The following is a 20,018-nucleotide window of genomic DNA, read 5'->3' as shown; positions in this document are numbered from 1 at the left end:
GTAGACGACCCAGAGGTGGCCCGGGTTTCGGGGGCCCTGGTAGAGGTCAGTTTTCACAAGATTCACAGCAACCTTTTTCACAGGACAATCAGGCACCATGTCAGGGGAATATTGCCCTTGTAGTGTAGCCGAAGAATTCTTCTGACTATTATACCCCGCTGGCTGAAAGTGAACAACCAGTGCGATCTAGTAGCCAAAAGATAGGATGCCAAACGAAGACCAGGATGGCTGCAGTACTCAGGATAAGGTGCGCCGACACAGGAGTATAGGTAGACTGGAAGCGACTGGAAGGAAAGTGACGTAAGTTATCCACAATCCGTAACAGTAATACAGTGTGAACAAAGAATAACGGAACACTGACCTTTGAGTTAAACACTGTCAAACCCAAAGAAATGTGACAGCCAATCTACCAGTTTACCCCTGTGGATAAGAAAATGAAACAATAAATGCTAGCTACTGGAATTGACAGGCTAATGATTACAAAAAGGGAAACTCAAAAGACACCCTTATCGTGAAGGAAGCTGTACTGGAGCAGTTGAGGCAATGATGATTCGAGGGTCCGTAGAGGAATGCAGAGAATCCAAACAGAAACTACCCCGACGGAACGAGGACGCCTAAGCAGGACTCACAGGCAGTCTCAAGTTCAAAGTACACACAAAGTTTCAAAATCCAAAAGGAAGATCCAGAACCAAAATCCAAAGTATCCGTAAACCAAGGCAGCTCAAAGGAAGTCCGTAGCAATCCAAAAGGCAAACAAACGTAAGCTAGTTCGAAATCCGTGGACGTTCCGAGGTCAAAGCAGTACAAAGAATGGATCAAATAAAGTTCAAACACCAAGGAGGCAGGAGACAGGCAATATCCAGGGACAGTCCGAAATCCGATACACAGAAAGGCAGTTCCAAGATGGGCGGGGAAAGGGAGGGAAGGTACATAAGATTCAATGATACAAAGTAACGCCACTGGAAACCAGGAAGTTCAGAAGCACCGAGTGATTCCCGGCGGCGCTATTTAAACAATCACGTGAGCGCATAGTGATCACGTGAACAAGCTAGCAGCACGCCGGAGGCGGGGCAATGAAGAAATGACAGGACGCCAGCATTGCCAAACCAACTTCCATGCGCCTGGTAATCCTCGTCTTAAAGGGCCAGAACCAGTCGGAGCACGGCTTCTCTTGCGAACAACAAAGGGTGCCACAAATCTTCTTGAGCCTGAAGCTTTATTCATGACACACCAAGTGTGGATAATAGAAACATTTTTGACCATCCCTCTGCCGCTTACCTCTCTGAAGAACTTCCTTTCGATGATATTCTGTTTTGCTAGGATCGCCTGAAGCAGAGTTTGGAACCGTTAATCAGAAAGGTCCCTACATTGAAATTTTAGTGGGAAACACAAAACATCTATTCTTGATAGATACAGGGGCACAAAAGTGTTCCATTGATCATTCTCGGGTTCCATACATTCCACTGTTAGGGTAAACCAATGTTTCTGTAGGGTTTTCTGGCACACCAGTTGTTTGTCTGGTTTCTTCGCCGGTACCTATTTCTTTGGGTCCGTTTATGGACCATTGTCCATTTCTTTTGACTTCGAATCGTGGAGAGAATTTGCTGGGGTTGAATCTGTCGAAGGAATCAAATGCGGTAATTCGTTGCTCTTCTGATGGAGTGCGTTTGATGATTTCACCACAACAACAAGTTGTTGTCTCTCAATTCTTGACTAGACCTTTGTCACAGGAATTTACTGAGGTTCCGGAGTGTTTATGGGCTTTTGATGATAATGATGTCAGTGTTTTACAAATTGAACCTGTTAAGATTGTCTTGAAACATGGACTAAAGCTGCCACGTATTCCACAGTATAAGATTTCGCTCGACGGTGAGCAAGCAGTGAAATGCATCGTCTCTGATTTTGTGCATTGAGGGGTCATTGAGGAAATTGCAGGTAGTTTGTGCAACAGTCCGATTTTGCCCGTGTACAAAAAAAGGTGATAATGCAATTCCTTTTCGTTTCATAATTGATCTACGTGCCATCAATAAGATCGTTGCTCCACAATTTCCAATTGTGCCTGATGTGACTACAATATTAACTATGATCCCGACTTCAGTTACTTTTAACTCATTTCTAGCATGTTTGTCCCAAATACACAGAAAGAAGTTAGAGCCTTGATAGGAATGGCTTCTTACTGTAGGCATTGGACCCCGAACATCTTGTTAACAATTAAGCCGATGTTGGCTTTGACGAAGAAGGGCATTTTTTCGCCATTGCCGTGGAACATGGAGCACCAGCGTGCATTTGATTTGCTCAAGACTGCATTGTGCTCAGCACCGGTTTTGGGCACACCAAATTATGAAAAGGCCTTTGTGTTGTATGTGCATGAATGTGATTGATGTACTTTGGCTGTATTAACGGAGGAACATGGAGGGAAGAATAGGCCGTGCGGCTACTTTTCTTCCGCCCTTGATCCTGTACCATGCGCTTTGCCAAGATGTTTGAGAGCTGTCGCTCCTGTTGCTGCGTCTGTAAAACATAGCGAGGGAATGGTCCTAGGCCATCCTTTAACCCTAATGGTACCCCACTCTGTAGATGTTCTACTGAACAGAACTCAAATGCAACACCTCACTTCTGCACGGTTAACAAGATATGAATTGATCTTGTTTGCACCACACATACAAATTAAGAGGTGTTGTGTTCTTAATCCGGCTGAACTTTTAACTTTCCCGAAAGGTACTATTTGCAATGACGAAGAGTCACGCGATTGTCTCTATACTACCGAACAAGAGACAAAGGGTAGAATTGATCTAAGAGATATTCCCTTGAACAGTCCACAAGGGGAGCTGTTTTGCGATGGCTCCTGCTTCAAACTTTTAGATGGTACATCCACAGCTTCTTATGCAATCGCTACATTGAGCACGGTCATGGAAACCAGGAGAATCACGCATAACTCCGCGCAGGCTGCAGAGATTATAGCATTAACCCGAGTTTGTGAACTTTCCGAAGGGTTTACCGTGAATATATACACTGACAGCCAGTATGCCTTTGGGGTGGTTCACAACTTTGGGAGACTTTGGTCAGAAAGAGGGTTCTTGACTTCACATGGTACAAAGATCCAGCATGGCTCCCTGATAGTACGGCTACTCTCAGCAATTGCACTCCCTATTCAGTTAGCTATTGTAAAATACGCAGCAAATCAGAAAATTGTAGATGATGTAGGAAAAGGGAACTCTTTTGCTAATCAGATAGCCAAACAGACTGCTACCGATCTCTCTTCAGACATGTATACTTCGAGGGAAGCCACAAATGCCTGTACTATGGATGAGAGTATTGATTCCGTAAGGGATATCCAAGCCAATGCCACATTAAAAGTGTCTAAGAAATGGGCTGAGGGCTTGGGGAAACTTGATGATGATGGCTGTTGGGTGGACAGAGTTGAAGGGAAATAATAATAATAATAATTTGGCATTTATATAGCGCTATGAACCCTCAGGTATCTGAGCGCTGCTTATTATTACCCACGGTGTGTGGTGCTCATTTATCGACCTCGGAAGGATGAAAGGCTGAGTTTGGCCCTGCCGGGATTCGAACCTGCATCAGGCTCTGCACGGATGTCAAAGCGGGCGTTCTACTTGCTGTGGTATCGGACCGGCTTGTCCTTGAAATGGCTACTTCCCCACGCGTACATTACGATGATGGTTGTTATGGCTCATGGTCCCACACATATATGTGCTCGCAAGATCACAAAGATGTTGGAAAAAGTATGGGTGAATGATAAAATCTCTAAGATAGCTGAACGCTTTGTTCAGGACTGCATGATCTGTTTACAGCATAATGTGGGAAAGGGAACATCAACTCCTAGGGGAAGTTTTGGTCCACCTTCTGTCCCCTTCGAGGTTATACACTTTGATTTTATTGAAATGGAGCGATGTAATAACTTGAAGTACGTCTTAGTAATCATCTGTGCTTTCAGCATATGGGTTGAGGCTTTTCCTGTTAAAGACGCTACAGCCATGACTACTGCAAAAACCATGTTAAAAGAGTGTTTCCCAAGGTTCGGGCTACCAAGAGTCATCTGGTCAGATAATGGTCCACATTTTATCGCTGCTGTAATTCTGCAGATATGCGTGGGATTACAGATCGATAAACGGTTCCATTCGGCCAGAAACACTCTCAGAGTGCTGGATTAGTGGAAAGACACAACGGCATCATTAAAAACAAGCTCGCTACGACGTGTGCCGGCACCAAACTAAAATGGCTTGATGCCTTACCGATCGTGTTGTTGTCAATGCGTACAACCCCTCAAACTAAGACTGGGCTCTCTCCCTTTGAGGTGGTGATGGGGAGGCCTGCTAATATTTGGAACATTTCAAAAAGTTGTTCCTTGAAAAATCTTGAAAATTTACTTTTTTCAGATTACTGTAGCCAGTTGACTAAAAACTTGTATTTGATTTATCACCAGGTGCGAGAGGCTTTACCTGTACAATACGAGGGCCCCGGTCACAGCATAGGATCTGGGGAATGGGTCCTAGTAAAAGCCTTTCAACGATCGTCTTGCCTTGCACCTCGTTGGCGGGGCCCTTCCCAAGTCCTACTGGTCACACAGATGGCGGTGCGAGTGGCAGGCTAGAAAAACTGGATCCACGCGACACATACCAAGAAAATTCCACACCCAGTGCCATACGATACAGAAGAAACAGAACCCCTCATCAGTACTGCAACCAACGATCATGGAGCAGTAAACAGCATCGAGAGTGTGTTGGAGACTCTCCCTGAGTCCGTGGGGCCTGGGGAAACAGCCATTTTGCCTCCACACTCTCCAACAGTTTTGTTTCCGGAAACTGTTGTTCCGGATCTTGCATCCTCTCTTGTCCTTGATACGTCGCTTCCAGCGGGAAGTGACGACGTGTTGTTCTCAGATCACTCAGTACCAGGAAGCATAAGTTACGATCTGCGTCCGAGGAAATAGACCTACTGCACGGTTCGGCTGTGCGATCGAGGAAAATGATCAAGGGCTTGTCTTTTTGGCCTGATCAAATCGTTTGTTAGGGGATTCTGTTGGCTAGGGTTTGTGGAAGGACTAAGAAGACGCTCTGCCTGGAGGTCCCCAGCTAAAAACACTGGTGTTAATTTTCGTTTGAAGACTACAATGCCTACAACCGCTCGTATGGACAAAGGAAAAGACTGTGTGACCAGCGGCGGGAATGAAGACTTAACCGTCTGGGCCCCGAAAACGTACTGCTGTTTTTTGATAAAGTTAATTGGTTTTATAATAGTCATTGTTTTAGGCTTCTGGTATCTAGTAGAAGTGCATCCGCTTGAGAATTTGTTAACGACTGAAAATGTACCTACTGTTTCTACTCCTTTTGTGCACTTGCACACTCTATCTCCTAGTGAGTCTCAGAATAGACAGAGATATTACAACAATGCTACACATGCTATTTTTAACAAATCTAATTGTTGGGTCTTTTCACATTTACTGCAACATGGGGATAAGGGGCTAGGTTGGTATATTCATCCTTTACCTTTGACAACTGCATGCTACGCTTCTCTTAGAGCACTATTATTTGGTTGTTGGAATGATAGCATCGCAGGGAACTTTAATGGGACTAATTTGAATCAGTTTGAGAAACGTGTTCTGACTCCCTTGGGATGCTTGCTCTTTGCGAATAGGAGTAAGCTTAACGTTGCTTCTATTAGACCTTCTGATCGACTGTCTCATCGTTTTCAATCTTTGATCTCTTTCAAGATGGCTCCTATAGGCAATAAGGATGCCACGCCTCCTTCCTACATTGTTAATCATAGCCCCGATTCAGTTTCTTTCTGCATACAGAGGAATGGTACTCAGTCAATGGGTGATTTTAAAGGTTGCGCCAATGTTGCGAATTTGACTAGCGAGAACAGACCTTTGTATTTCGGCGAACCTGTCTACTTTATTTGCGGTAATGTAGCATTTCCATGGTTACCCAGGGATTGGCAGGGAACTTGTTATTTAGTGTTATGGAGAATTCTCTGTAAAGGCTAATTTCCCAAACCTAGTGAAAAATAATCTCCCAAACCCAATAATCTCCCAAATTTCCGAAACCCAAAAAAATAAACCCCAAAAATCCAGCAAAGCTGCTGGGGGACCCCAGCAGCTTTGCTGGATTTTTGGGGTTAATTTTTTTCTCCTGCTAAGAGTGAGATTCTTTTACTCCCACTCTTAGACATGATTTGAGGTGTTCTTTTATCTTTCCATGTGTTTTATGGGCTTTGGGGTCTTTACTCCATAGGGTCTCATGTGTTTTTGATGTGGGTTACACAGCACCCTCCGTGCCATAACCCAGGGGTGTCGTAGCGACCCCCCAAGATAAACTCCATACCCTGGGACTGACTACTGTCTCCCAGGGCATGTAAAGTCACCATTGGCTTTACTAGTCCCAAATTATGAACAGGAACCAGTACAAACCATCATATTGTGGACGTACTGGTCAGGGCAATTCGATTGCCCCGGGGTCTGTTGTTCGAGCGGGCACGTCTCCGTCCCCCCTGATCGAGTTTTGGCTGGTGACAGTGGATACTACTTTTTATATTCGACCGCAAATATATCTCTATGGGATTTTCCCATGGTTCGAGGCTAGCAGCTTTAATTATTTAATTCTTATAGCCTCGAACATACTGCCGGTTTATTTATTTAATATGAATTCACTGGTTGGTATTTTTTGCCAGAACTCAATTCTAAAATGGCGTTTGTGTTCTCTTCTGTGACTCCAACCCAAGTCGAGCCCTTTGTTCCACTTTTTGGCGGGCTTCTCCACAGAAGCCTCCAAAAGTGGTGCTACTCTGTCTGGGTACCACAGGGGGTGTGGGAGGGGGTTTAGGCAACCTGGACTGAGTTACCTTGGTAACTCAAGTCGCACTCTTGTGTGATTGTCCCAAGTGGTGAGCCGGCCGGCTCACCACTTAGCATGTTTGATTGACAGCTAGGCTGAATGAATTGGGGTCTGCCGCATAAAAGCAGGGCTTTGGGGACTGGAACTTCAGAAGTCGCCACAGGACCTAAGAATCCGAGGAGGGAGAAGCTGAGCCAACCTGCAACGTCGACACCACCGGTGGAGCCCTGTTGAACTGTCTCACCACTTTTCCCGACGACAGAGGAGATCTCCAGTCCGGAGAGTCTTCTTCCTTTGACTGGTGGGGATAACCAGTTTTGCCTTCTTCTCACCTTCCTGGAGCATCTTGTGGTCGCCTTGCCCGTGCCAAGCACCCCGGCAACCGGAATACCATGGTTTACCACTACCGCGAAGAGAAGGGTAGTACCTTTTAACCGAAGAACTCCGCGGCTGGGTTCTTCCCTGGCAGTGCAACGTCCTTCATCTTTCCTCCACGGCGAGACCTCCTCTTCCTCTGGACGAAACACTGACTTGCACCCGCTGCCAGCAACAACTTCCCCCGCTGGAGCTTCCTTCACACTTAAGGTACTGTGTCCCGCCTGGCTTCCCTTGCGACAGATCATTCGGGGTGACAGTAAAGCCTCGACTTTCTAACCTGGGCTGGCCTGGGACTACCTAGCTAACTTTTCCTGACTTTAATTTCATCCTTTTTGTGCAAACTATCTACAAGACTCTTTGGGCATAACCCCACTGTGCGAACCTGGACCCCTTCTGCTTGCTCTCTCCAAGAGTGGGCCTGGCATTTGACTTCCTTGCTCTCCAGTATCTTATGTTAAGCGCTCACCACTGTCTGAAAATAAGTGGTGTTTCTCACTAAGACTTGTCTAATAAGTAATTAGGGTTGTATATACATGATAGTGACTGTGTGCTGTATTTACTTACCTCTTTTTGCTAGTGTAATTTACAAGTTTGTCTTTAAATAAATAATTATATACTTTTACACTAAAGCTCTGGTCAGTGTTTGCTTGTGCTACTGTGTCTCTGTACCTATTGTGTATACTTTATATACTGCCTAACTCTTCTTGAGGGAAGTCTGACTGCTCAGCCACAGCTACCAAGTGAATCTGTGTGGTACAGACTGCTACCAAGTGGGTTTATTGCCAAACACCTGTAGTCTTAAATCTTTTGCAGTGGTCCCTAAGGGAACTGCACAGGTTTCTGCCTAACATTTAGGGATCCTGTTACCCGGGGTATTCATAGCCAGTACTGTAGAGGTTTCAAAGGCTTGTCCGCGGCAGGACGAGAATGGCGATACTTCAGCACAAATTCTGGGTGACGTAGCTAAGTCCTTTGTGCCATTTTGGGGACAAATAATGAACTCTGAGGATATCAGGAGACCAGCGAGAGTATTGGAGAGAACCATCAACCGGACCACTGACATACTCTATAATATGACTTTAGAACAGAAAGCAATAAGGTTAGTAGCACTTCAGAACCGGATGGCATTAGATGTCATCCTAGCTGAACGTGGTGGGGTATGTAAATTAGTGGGGTCCGCTTGTTGTGTTTTCCTGCCAGATTCCTCCCCAACTATCTTCAAAGCAATACAGAATCTGCATGTCTTAAGTTCAGAAGGGCATGTCCCCGAGAGAAACTGGAATCTTAGCACTTGGTTTTGGGGCTGTCTACGATCTTGGGGTTGGAAGATACTTTCGGTCTTACTGATCATTTTAGGGGTTTTTATGTTTATTTGTTGCTGTATACAGTGTCTTCCTGGTATATGTTCGATGTTAGGAGGATGTTGTGCACAGGCGATGGGTACATTAGGACATAAGGTATCTGCTCCAGATAAGAACTGTGCTGAAAGAAATTTTGGTGACCGACCTAATGACAATAGATATCTCCGATGGTGATTCAGGGTGTATGGACCTTGAGACATGGAATTTTTTGTAAAGCGATTAGAAGTAGTTTAGCGCTTGGCAAAGGCCAAAAGGAGGGTTTGTCGAACGGGAAATCATATCGTGCCTCCTATACTGTATGAATATATGTATATTGGCCTATGCCAAGTCGCTCTGTGTAGAAATCCGCGTAGCAAGGTCCTGACCTTAGATCAGTGTTAGCCGCCATTTTAGGTTCATCCGCCATTTTAGATTCTCACTCTAAAGTCACCCTGTGTTCTAAGATGGTGGACAGTGTTGTTGTGCATGTAACATGGTCGTCTTGACCTCTGTGTACAAGTTAATGTGTAAACCGCCCGCAGGCCAAATGTTAGGGTCATGTACTGAGAACTTGTCCTTCGCTGACCTGTGTAAAGAGAATTACCCGTACCAACAAAACTAATCCAAGAACATATATTGTGCACAATACTGCTCAAGCATCTGATGTGAACACTTGTTTTACTATATTGTATAAAGAGATGTGCAAAGGCTCAGAGAGAAATCCAAAGACACACTGTTGCTATTGTAACTTGTTGGCGAATGTATTAAGGATAATCCGTAAATGTACAGATGCATAAATTAGGATCGAACTCGGCACGAACCCTAGATCCGAGATTCATTAACCTGCAAGTGGGTTGGACATCATGTTTTGGACTGTATAAAAGGTGCGACTATTCTGATGTACAATCCCACTCACTGAACACACCGAACAGGGCTGGTTTTCGCTGTTTTGTACTGAGGGCCTGATAGCTATCTGTTGTTTTGTCCTTTGAGAACTGGTCAGTTACTTTGAATAAAGACCTGTGTATCTTTATAACCTGTGTTGGTGCATTTCCTTTTGGGGTACTCAGCCTCGATATCTTCTTTTTGCTTTCACAGTGTGACTTGTGTGCTGCTGACTGCAGTCAGTGCCAGGCCCAGGCCAATTTCTGTGACCAGGGGTTGCCGGCTGCCGCAGACTGAGTCGGATGACTCTGCCACGAGCGGCCGGGCCCGTGGATTGTGCTCCAAAGTATGTTTTTTACTTTTTTCTTTGAAAATCTGACCTTCCGTGGGGCCGGTGGCCGGGGCCCGCCCCACGGAAGGTAGGTTTTAAAAGAAATAACTTATTTGGAGTGGCGGCTGTGGCCCATCACTTTGAAAATTATGGGCCCCAGCCACCCAAATATCCGTTTTTTCTTTTAAAATCTTACCTTCCGTGGGGCCTGTGCGGCACGCACCTATTTTTGTCATCATCAGGCTCAGCATGGCCGTGGCGGCCCCACGGAAGGTAGCCTAAGTGAATGAGGCAAGGCGGGGCAAAGCCAGGGACGGGGCAGGGCACGGGCGGCCGGGTGGTCCCACTAGTGTCGATCACAAAAGGAATGAATTGTCGTTTGCAAATTTGGCCACTTTTTCATTGGTGCCGAGCCTGACTTGAGACAATTGTATGCCCCAGTCCGACCCTGAATAGCATTCATCGAAGCGAAACATGAACTGTGAATTTTTGCCTGGGTGTTTCCGTTCTTCCTTTTACTGTTATCGGCCTCATAAGTTCACAAACGAGCTTCAGTGCACCGGCTGCACTTCGCGAGAAAAGCCCATGCAAAGACGAACTTCTGAAATGTTATTTCAGGCTTAAAGATACACATATAGAAACTAGACTGGGATAAACATGGTGCAGGTGCCCACTAATCTGTCATCATAAATAAAAGCATTAGTTGAGTATTCGTGTATAAGTCTCAACCGTCTTTTGCTGTCATTTTTTTACATAATTCCAGCGCATGTTTTCTATCCTGATGTGTGGTTTATACACCAGATGAGGCCCCTAAACCTGGGTAAAATATGCTCCGAGCATGTGCTCCGAATGAAAGCACATGCAATCCTCAGAAAGGAATCCTCATATAGGGAGGTGGGTGTCTGTTACACCCTGCAGTTTAGTGAAGTATGTGAAGAACATGCCAGTGGGAAGGAGATATCCGAATATGCATTCTCCTCTGGCTCCTGAATATTGAGTGACAAAACATATTTAGTTTTTTAATATGTGTTAAGGTAGAAAGAGGCCATAAAGCAGAAGTAGCACAGGCCGTTGATTTCACAACAATGTCTTGCAGAAATTACTTTTTCCAAGTTATACAACACCATGATCATGCTTGAATGAAGGGTGAAGGGGGATGCATTTATGAGATGTGATAACTGATAAGGGCTTGAGAGTAAATTGATTACGCAAAACACCTGGATGAGGTGACTGAAGAACAGGCTGAGGGGAGGGTGCTCTTCCTGGAGGTAACCGATTAACAATACTTGTACTTTAACAGACTGCCAGATGGGGTAGAAGGGGTAGAGACAAATACAGTGCAACAGTGACTGAAACAGAATGCTTTTTTATTTATTTGCATTTTTAAAGCGCTCACACAGCCCGTGGGCATTGAGGCTCAGTTACAGGAGGAGCATGTCTTAGTTGCGTATTTACTACCAGCCTGTGTCAGCAGTTGCTGCAGTGCCAAACATTTGACATGGAGCACCATCAGTGTGATGGGCTGGTGGTGGACCGATCTAGGTAGGTCTAGCACTGAACTGGCACGGCCGGCACGCCCGCGCTGAGGGTGGCGCCACACGAGCGCTGAAGGCGGCACCACGCCCACACTGCAGGCGGCACCACACCCGGCATTATGGTGCCAATCTTTTTTTGGCACTGGCACTTATTTTTTTACAAATTAAGCACTGTGCCTGCATAAACCGCCCCTTCAGCCTCCTCTGGGATCTAGCAATCCTCCATCAGCCACCGTCCGTGCTTCCCCATCTTTCCAGTCACATGTGGCGTTATGGGGAAGGCTACTGTGGGTGACAGGAACCGCTATAGCCAGCGGAATGGCAGAGGGGGTTACCACATTTTATTCCTGCTGGTCTTTAAAGCTTCATCTTAAATCTCTGCTTGGGACATGGCTTTTTCCCAGTGATGTCTCCTAGGCTTATTGAGGGTTTTTATGCCTTCTCCTAGATGGAGGCCGGGAGCATATTTTATTTTGCTCCCCTTCAACACTGAACATAAAGGCCATCTCTCTGGCCACCTAAAAAGGAGTAGATCCACCAATCATTATACATCTGGCCCTTGAAATTTCAACTACCATAGGAACCAATCAAGGCCTAAAGAGTCACCTGCTGCTATAATGCCCAACATCTGTGTTAATAGGTAATCATTTATGCATTTAAATGAATGTATAGAACCTTACCTGCTATCAGGCCCAGAAAAACAGCCATATGCATGCATAGGGAAGGCTATATGGTATGCAAGAGCTCTTAGTAATATCCCACTGGCCTTCACTGCCTTGGTAAATTAACACAGTGGATGCAAAGGCGTGCATGCTTCTGTCGTGTGATCAGTAAATAAGACACAGCAGTAGTTAAACACCTGTGGGAGATCTCCGGGACTGCTCACTTTCTGCTCCTAGATATGTTGTAGCGTATACTTTCCATGCTTAAATATAATCTGGAAACCTACTCAGTCAAATGGCCCTCATTACAACACTGGCGCTAAACCATGGCGCTATTAGCACCATGGTTGGTGCCGGTGTTGTAACGAGTCCGCCATGGTTCAATGGGGAATTACCATCCCATTCCAAGGTTGGTGGGGCAGTAATTCCCCATTGAACCATGGCCCTTCCCCATTCCCATTTTCGCCCATAGGGCTCTATGGGAATGGGGAAGGTGCTAAGTACGGTACCGCAAATTGCGGTACCGTACTTAGCACCAAGTTCCCTTTGCGGGTCCCTACTTTAACGGCTGGTCTAGACCAGCCGTTCAGGTCGGGTCCCGCAAAGGGACCTCGTAGTATGGCGCTAAGTGTTTAACGGCGCTGCAGCCTTTTACGGCACTGTTAAACACCTAGCGCCAGGGTCGTAATGAGGCCAATGTCCATAGACTTGAGACTAGCGCTTGCTAGAAACTCTTACACTGCTAGAATATTGCTCAAAGCTTGGTTGTAGAATAACTCATTTGCTACTTACAGATGGGTTATATGAGCATTGCTCATTTACTGCTCTGTTATCTGATGCCCCTTGCATAATACTCATGAGGCTCTAGCTTTCATCACTCAATGCTCCTGTCACTTACCATAATCTTCACTATTCCTAATGGTATTATTCCTCATTCAAGTACTTCCATTACTCTATGAAGGCGTTCCACATTTCCAACAGCCTTACCCAATCATAATCCTAATTGTGATGTAAGCCCCACCCCATGCATCCCACCTGCCCCTAAAGTGTGCAGCACCCAACACATCATCCTGAAGTACCAAGCATCAGATGCACCTTGGGCCAGGGACGAGAGGCAGGACTGAAGTGTGTCGAGGAGGAGTGTGGATAGTATGTATGAAGATTACTGTTAAGTAATTAGATAATTAACTCTACATGCATCTTTCTCATCCCAGTACTTCCATTACCATACAAGACATGGAATGCTTGCACACACACACACACACACACAGACACACACACACTTGATTTATTCAGTGACCCTCTTTAACAAGCAACTGCACCCAACTCAGCAAAATCAAATGAGTGATCCTTCTTCCCAGGAAGGACCAGACGAATGTGTCTCAAAAATGAGAGGGAGAAGCCCAGGATTTTCCCTACAAATGTCCAACACAGATGCTCCCCTGGCCACTATCCCCCAGGTGGACAATGGGACTCACTTAAAGAGTAGGCCATGGAAAAGGTGTCCTTTACGAAACTGTTAATTCTCAGGGATGAGGCCTTTCTGCTCTTACCTCCTGATGTCTTGGGTAGCAGGAAAATGATTTAGTACCATCCCAAGCCCCTCTCGGAGGGTTTCACTTTCATAATTGTGCCCTGGAGGCCTGAATCTCTTCTTATGGGGCTTCCTTTTTCCCAAGCACCCTCAGTGGAGGGGAGGCCATTGGATCTATTCTACTTGGGACAGCAGAGAAAACCAGGAGTTAACATTGAGAGACTGCCCATGAAACCCTGGGATCTGTGACAGTGTCCTCCCAGAATGGAGAGAACTGCAGACATCTTGATCCCACCTGCGGAATACTAGAAGAGTCGGGAAGATTGTGTCATGGTCACTGGGGCTTCCCTTTAAGCCTGTGAAGGAAGGTACCCCATGCGATTGCCCTTAAACACTGAACGGCTCCTGCCAGCTGTAACTCTGTACCAAGGCAGAGAAGTAGACACATGCTTGCTCTTTCTAGAATGAACTTGAGCTCTTCTGTGAAGTGAACCGGCATGCTTTGCCTGTTTGTGGGTGAGATCCATTTAAGATTCTTGGTCGTCACCAAACAATTTAGAACCAAGGAAAGAGAGATGAAGGGCCACTGATCTTTCTGTGTCCTCTGCGTTCCATACCTTAAATAGCCATATCTTCTTTCTAAAATGTTGGTACCCATGGTGAAATAGGGTGCCCTGACCTGGTCATAGGCCAAATCTAAAACAAATTCAGCCTGCAGGTGAGTTCATTCAAAACAGTCAAAACAGTCGCCCCCTCATCCATTATATCATACAAGGCCTGAACATTTTCCAATAATAATTTGGCTGTATCTGAGGCATAGACCCCTGTCCATAACACCAGGTACTCCTGTGCATAAGCTTTCTTTGGAGTGACTTCCACCTTCCGATCAGTGGGGTCTTGGATTGAGACTTACTTGGAATATATTGATAATCTGCTTGTAAGACTAGCCAGTAGGGATTCCACTTCCACATTCAGAGGCAGGATTGCTTCCTCTAAGAGGGGGTACAATGTTCTCATTAAACTAGGGACAGTCAGGCATTCTGGGTCCTTCAAATCCCCCCCCCAGATTTTCCTCCCAATTGCAAGGATTGTTGCAAACACTTTCATAGGTCCATCCTGAAACTATTGGACTGTGGGATCCTCTGCTTCCGCACCCAGAGATGGGTCCTTGAATTTCATGTAGTCTACCACCCTCACGAGGACCTTCTGAAGGGCCCTCTGATCAAGCAGTTTCCCCCTGGGTCCCCTTCATCCTCTGATAAGAAAAAGGTGATGAGGGAGAGGTCATCCTATGGTAATTCCCAACCTTGCCACTTCCTTCCCTTCTGCTCGTAAAGAGCCACTCTAAGCAATTTCAGCAGTCTTTTCTCTGTTATGGAATGGACTACTGTGTTCGGTTTAGGGGAGGATTCCCCTGTTTCAGAGGAGGAACTAGAAAAAGGGAAAATATGCCTTTTCTCACCTTATACTTCCTCATCAACAGAGCAACTCTGATAAGCATTTAACAACAGGGTAAATGGAGATAATAGGAGGCAAGGGGCTAAGGGGCAATCTTCTGTACTCCTCCCCTATCCAAGAAGGAGATTCAATTTATTTTCCTTCTTCTCTTTCCTCAAAACAACTTTTTTTAAGAGGGTGGAGGTAGGAGCCAGTTCCTACCTCCAATCCCTTACCATGGTGTGTATCCCACCATTCATTCCTTATGAACCCAGCGAGGTGCTTGATGGGGTGGGAGGTTTACTCTGATAGTTAAGAACCATGGGTTGGGCACAGAGAGGGCCCCGACAGGCTGAATGACTGCACAGTGAGATGCATCTCCAATAAGTCTCTCTCCTTCTGGGCTTTCCTCACATGGTGAGCCTCTTCCTTACGAAGTTCTAGCGGACCACCTAACGGTTGCGCAGTGGCTACAGTTCTGCCCCCTACCTACATCCTGCACCCAGTCACTCTATCTGGCTGTTAGCTCAATGGAAAACACGGGAGAGAGTGTGTGTGGTGGGGGCACCTAGGGATCTACTTACTTGTCTCTCCTGCACCCTCAGGGACTCAGCAGAGCCTAAACATGGAACAGTCATCCCGGTGAGGGCCTTCCCCACTCTCTAGAAGACCCGGGCTGGAAGGGGAGTTGAGGGGGCTCCATACTTACTAAGGGGCCATCTCCCTTCCTGGCTGCACTTCCCCCAAAAGCTTAAGCATAGGGTACAGATGCTGTCCATTGAAAGACCAGTCTAGCAGGCCCCTCTAATAGCTGTCTGGAAAGGTAGAGAAGAAACAGCATGTTGTGTTGAGTTCTGCTCCCTTAAGGTGAAAGTGGGGTGCAGAGCTGGGGGCTAGGACAAAATTAGGATTTTGATTAGGTAAGGCTTTCGACTAGGCGGTGAGCGTTCATCAAGTAATGGAAGTATTCAAACTACAAAGAGGGACATGTAGGTAATTGATTTTATCGCACATACTTAAATGTTCAAAGTTTGGTTATAGTGTTGCACGTTTGTTGCTAAAAGGTTTGTGGCTCCTTACTATCGTTCATAAATTGGTGCAAATGTTGCTTTTTCACTGCTCATGGATTGCATTTTACTTCTCTTGTCTGGTTTCTATTTGCAGCTGATGAGGAAGCTCCAGATTATGGCTCTGGTGTCCGGCAATCCGGAACAGCTAAAATCTCATTTGAAGATAAGCACTTTGAAAAGGTAGAGATTTTGTTATTTAATTTGTCTCTTCACTCCTTTCTTCTCCCATAGTGGCTTGCCATGCTCATGCTTTTTGCTAATTGTCAACGTTTTTGTGTCTATCACCTTTCTTCTCTCTGAGACCCATTTCATTCCTACAATACACTAGATTATGCCTTGCTCCTGTCCTTACCTATATCTTTCTGTTTTCTTCCTTCCTCCCTTCCTTCCATTCTTATATTTCTTTCCTGTCACCCCATGGCACCCGTGAAGGAAATCTGCTGAATTTTTTAACATTTTTATCAATTTAAATTACACAAAGTCGTAATTATCAGCTTGTTGAAAGGAAGATGTGTAGAAATCGTATTTTTATATTGTAAAATGAAATGTTCCCGTTAGTGCAACGCACCAATATAACACCCCCAATTTACACAATCTCTCCCCACAATTCTGGGCAATAAAATAGATGGTGATATTGTCGAAACTCGAAATTCATTTAAAAGAATAAAGTAACTTGAATAGTGGTCTCACTATGTTATAGTGTTAGGGCAGAATTCAATGTTTGGGTTCTGCAGTCTCATTTTATGGGACCAATACTCTTTTTGCTTTTTCCCTCTTTATTTTTTCGGGGGGTTAATTTACTTTGGTGGTCAGGGGGACTTCTGCTAAAGTCTCCCTGCCACCACATTCCTTTTTTCTATATTTAAGGTATATGGTTCTGGGTATGGTGCCCAGTCCCAGTGGTGCCTCCTAGGCAACCCATTTCTGCCCTAGGGGATTTTACCACCCTCTATTGGTATCAGGGAGTAGGCTAGTGGCAACTAATTTAGATTTGGCTTCACTTGGGGTACAAGTTGATTTACCGCATTTGTAGCCATTGGGGTACTAATGGGTATTTATAAATCCTACTCTTTGCCATTCTGTTTAGGGGGCTTCCCTTGTTCATGGAAACCATGAGGCAGGCCTAAAAACTGCAGTTTTTGCCACAAGGGCTCTTTGAGGGCCCAGGATGGAAGCCTCCAAGGTGGTTTGGACTGGTTTAGACAAGTCCCTGAGCAGCCCATTACACTTCCTGGGCAGGTAGACCTGAGTGTTTGGTGGTTTTTGAGGCCAACCTGATTGATTGGCCACCATTACCTTTGTATTAAATCCCCTAATGGGAATGGTGGCCTGGCAGAAGATTGTTCTTCTTTTGGGCTGTTGGGGGTCGTTCTTGGCTCAGGGTGCCAATCACTGGGTGACCGGAACCTTCATTTTGCACTTTCATAAGTAACTGCTACTTAACGCATTCTTTCTTCACCTGGGATCACTATTTCTGGAGGCAGCCACTTTAAGTAATTACCTCTGGGCCCTGGTTTGGTGGGTTATTCCAGATACTCCATCTCAGGGGTCCCCGTGGTCTGTGGTCGTTGGGTTCTGCAGGTTCCCTTTTACTGCGTTTCCCCTTTGGATAACATTGGAGCCTGAATCCTGCTGGTCCTTCTTTTCTCTGGGGGCTGCTGGGTCTTGAACCCTCCACTGGATCTCCTCTTCTGGGTCTCCTCTGGTGTCCTCTGGGGTCAATTTCTGTCTTCCTGGTACCTGTGGAAAGGAACAATAATACCTGGCTTTTTCCTATTGTTTTCTATGGGTCACTGTTCTCAACACTGGAACTCTTAAAAGGGACACTGCAAGGCACTTACCAGTACTGTGACATTTTCCTAGGCTCCTCCTAAGGTCCTTGGAATTCCCCACCAAGCCCTGGATCTTTATAGACTTATGATGATATGATATGGCATTTATAACGTGCCTATACACAAGTGTTTCAAGGCGCGACAAGGCAAGGAAGGGAATACAGAGGGACACAAAAACAATGATCTTACTAGGCCTAGTGACATTGAGATTGTGCAAGTGCAGCGGGGAGGGGAGAAGTGCCAGGGAAGGGGGGAATGGGAGGATGGACGAGTGCAGAACAAGGAATGAACACAAAAAGTAGTACAGCCAACAGGTGGCAAGTGTGAGTGTTAGAAGTGCAGACAACAGGTGTCTAATAAGTGCTGGAAAGGGGACTGTAAGGTTACAGATACAGACCACAAGTGCAGGGGGTACCAGGAGGCAGTTCAGGTGTGCAACTGGACAGACATGGACATGGACCTGGTACCGGGTTGAGATGGTAGCTAGGTGACCAGTGCATGTATCAAACATGAGATCAGCATGGGAGAGGAAGAGAGAAAGCAGAAGCAAAAGGAAGTTCTTGAGGTGCTTCTGGAACCAGAGATGGATCTGCTCAAGTTTCAGAGAGGCAGGGAGACTGTTCCAGAGGAAGGCACCAGCCGAAGAAAGAGATCTGCCACCAGGCGAAGCTCTCAAGGTGTTGGAGGTGGAGGAGGGAAGAGCTCGAGTAGGAAGATATTTCTGTAGAGGACGGAGAGTAGAGGCAGGTAGATTTAGAAAGAGGCTATTGCAGTAGTCCAGCCCAGAGAGAACCAGAGCTCGGGAGCCAGTGACTTTCTGAGGGAAAGTGAGGAAAGGAAAAATACCTCTGAGGAGGTCAGCTTGTAGTTTGAATTCTGTTAGGGAGAATTCTCTCTTTAGGCTGAATTTCCTAACCTAGTGAGTCCCCCAGCAGCTTTGCTGGATTTCTGGAGTTTGTTTTTTCTCCTGCCAAGAGTGAGACTCCTTTTCTCCCACTCTTGGACATGATTTATGGTGTTCCTTTGACTGTTTATGTGTTTTATGGGCTATGGGGTCCTTTACTCCATAGGGTCTCATGTGTTTTTACTATGGGTGTTACACCGCACCCTCCATGCAGTAACACAGGGGTGTCATAGTGACACCCCACCATAGACTCCATACCCTGGGAATGACTACTGTCTCCCAGGGCATGTAAAGTCACCATTGGCTTTACTAGTCCCAAATTATTAACAGAAACCAGTACAAACCATCATATTGTGGACGTATTGGTCGGGGCAATTCGATTGCCCCGGGGTCTGTTAGTTGAGGGGGCACGTCTCCGTCCCCCCTGATCGAGTTTTGGCTGGTGGCAGTGGATACTACTTTTTATATTCGACCGCGAATATTTCCCTATGGGATTTTCCCGTTGTTCGAGGCTACCAACTTTAATTATTTAATTCTCATAGCCTCGAACATACAACCGGTTTATTTAATTAATATTCATTCGCCGGTTGGTATTTTTTGCCAGGACTCTATTCTAAAATGGCGTTTGTGTTCTCTTCTGTGACTCCAACCCGAGTCGAGCCCTTTGTTCTACTTTTTGGCGGGCTTCTCCACAGAAGCCTCCAAAAGTGTTGCCACTCTGTCTGGGTACCACAGGGGGTGTGGGAGGGAGTTTAGGCACCCTGGACTGAGTTACCTTGGTAACTCAAGTCGCACTCTTGTGTGATTGGCCCAAGTGGTGAGCCGGCCGGCTCACCACTTAGCATGTTTGATTGACAGCTAGGCTGAGTGAATGGGGGTATGCTGCATAAAAGCAGGGCTTTGGGGACTGGAACTTCAGAAGTCGCCACAGGACCTGAGAATCCGACGAGGGAGAAGCTGAGCCGACCTACCACGACGACACCACCGGTGGAACCCTGCGGAACCGACTCACCACTTCCCGACGACAGAGAAGATCTCCCGGCTGGAGAGGCTTCTTCCCCTGACTGGTGGGCACAACCAGTTTACCTTCTTCTCTTCGCACCCCAGACCGGTCTGTGGTCGAATTTCCTGTGCCAAGCACCCCGGCAGCCGGATAGCCACTTACCACTGGACCGCGAACCAACGGACTGCTCCTTGCACCTGAGAAACTCTGCGGCTGGTTTCTTCCCTGGCAGTGCAACAGACTCCTGTCT

General features: G+C 46.1%; 1 protein-coding gene across 7 annotated transcripts in view; it reads left to right on the top strand.

The window, feature by feature from the left end:
• Nucleotides 1-20,018, top strand: part of KIF1A (kinesin family member 1A) — a 4,129,412-nt gene that overhangs the window by 1,856,476 nt on the left and 2,252,918 nt on the right. For all 7 annotated transcript variants that reach the window (XM_069618139.1, XM_069618143.1, XM_069618141.1 and 4 more), the window contains exon 27: nt 16,124-16,209. In XM_069618139.1, coding sequence (XP_069474240.1) covers nt 16,124-16,209 — 86 coding nt within the window. The remainder of the gene's footprint in view (nt 1-16,123; nt 16,210-20,018) is intronic.

This window comes from Ambystoma mexicanum, chromosome 10 (assembly GCF_040938575.1).
Source record: "Ambystoma mexicanum isolate Mex_15411 chromosome 10, UKY_AmexF1_1, whole genome shotgun sequence".
Taxonomy (NCBI): Eukaryota; Metazoa; Chordata; class Amphibia; order Caudata; family Ambystomatidae; genus Ambystoma; species Ambystoma mexicanum.
This window is presented reverse-complemented; position numbering and strand designations above follow the sequence as displayed.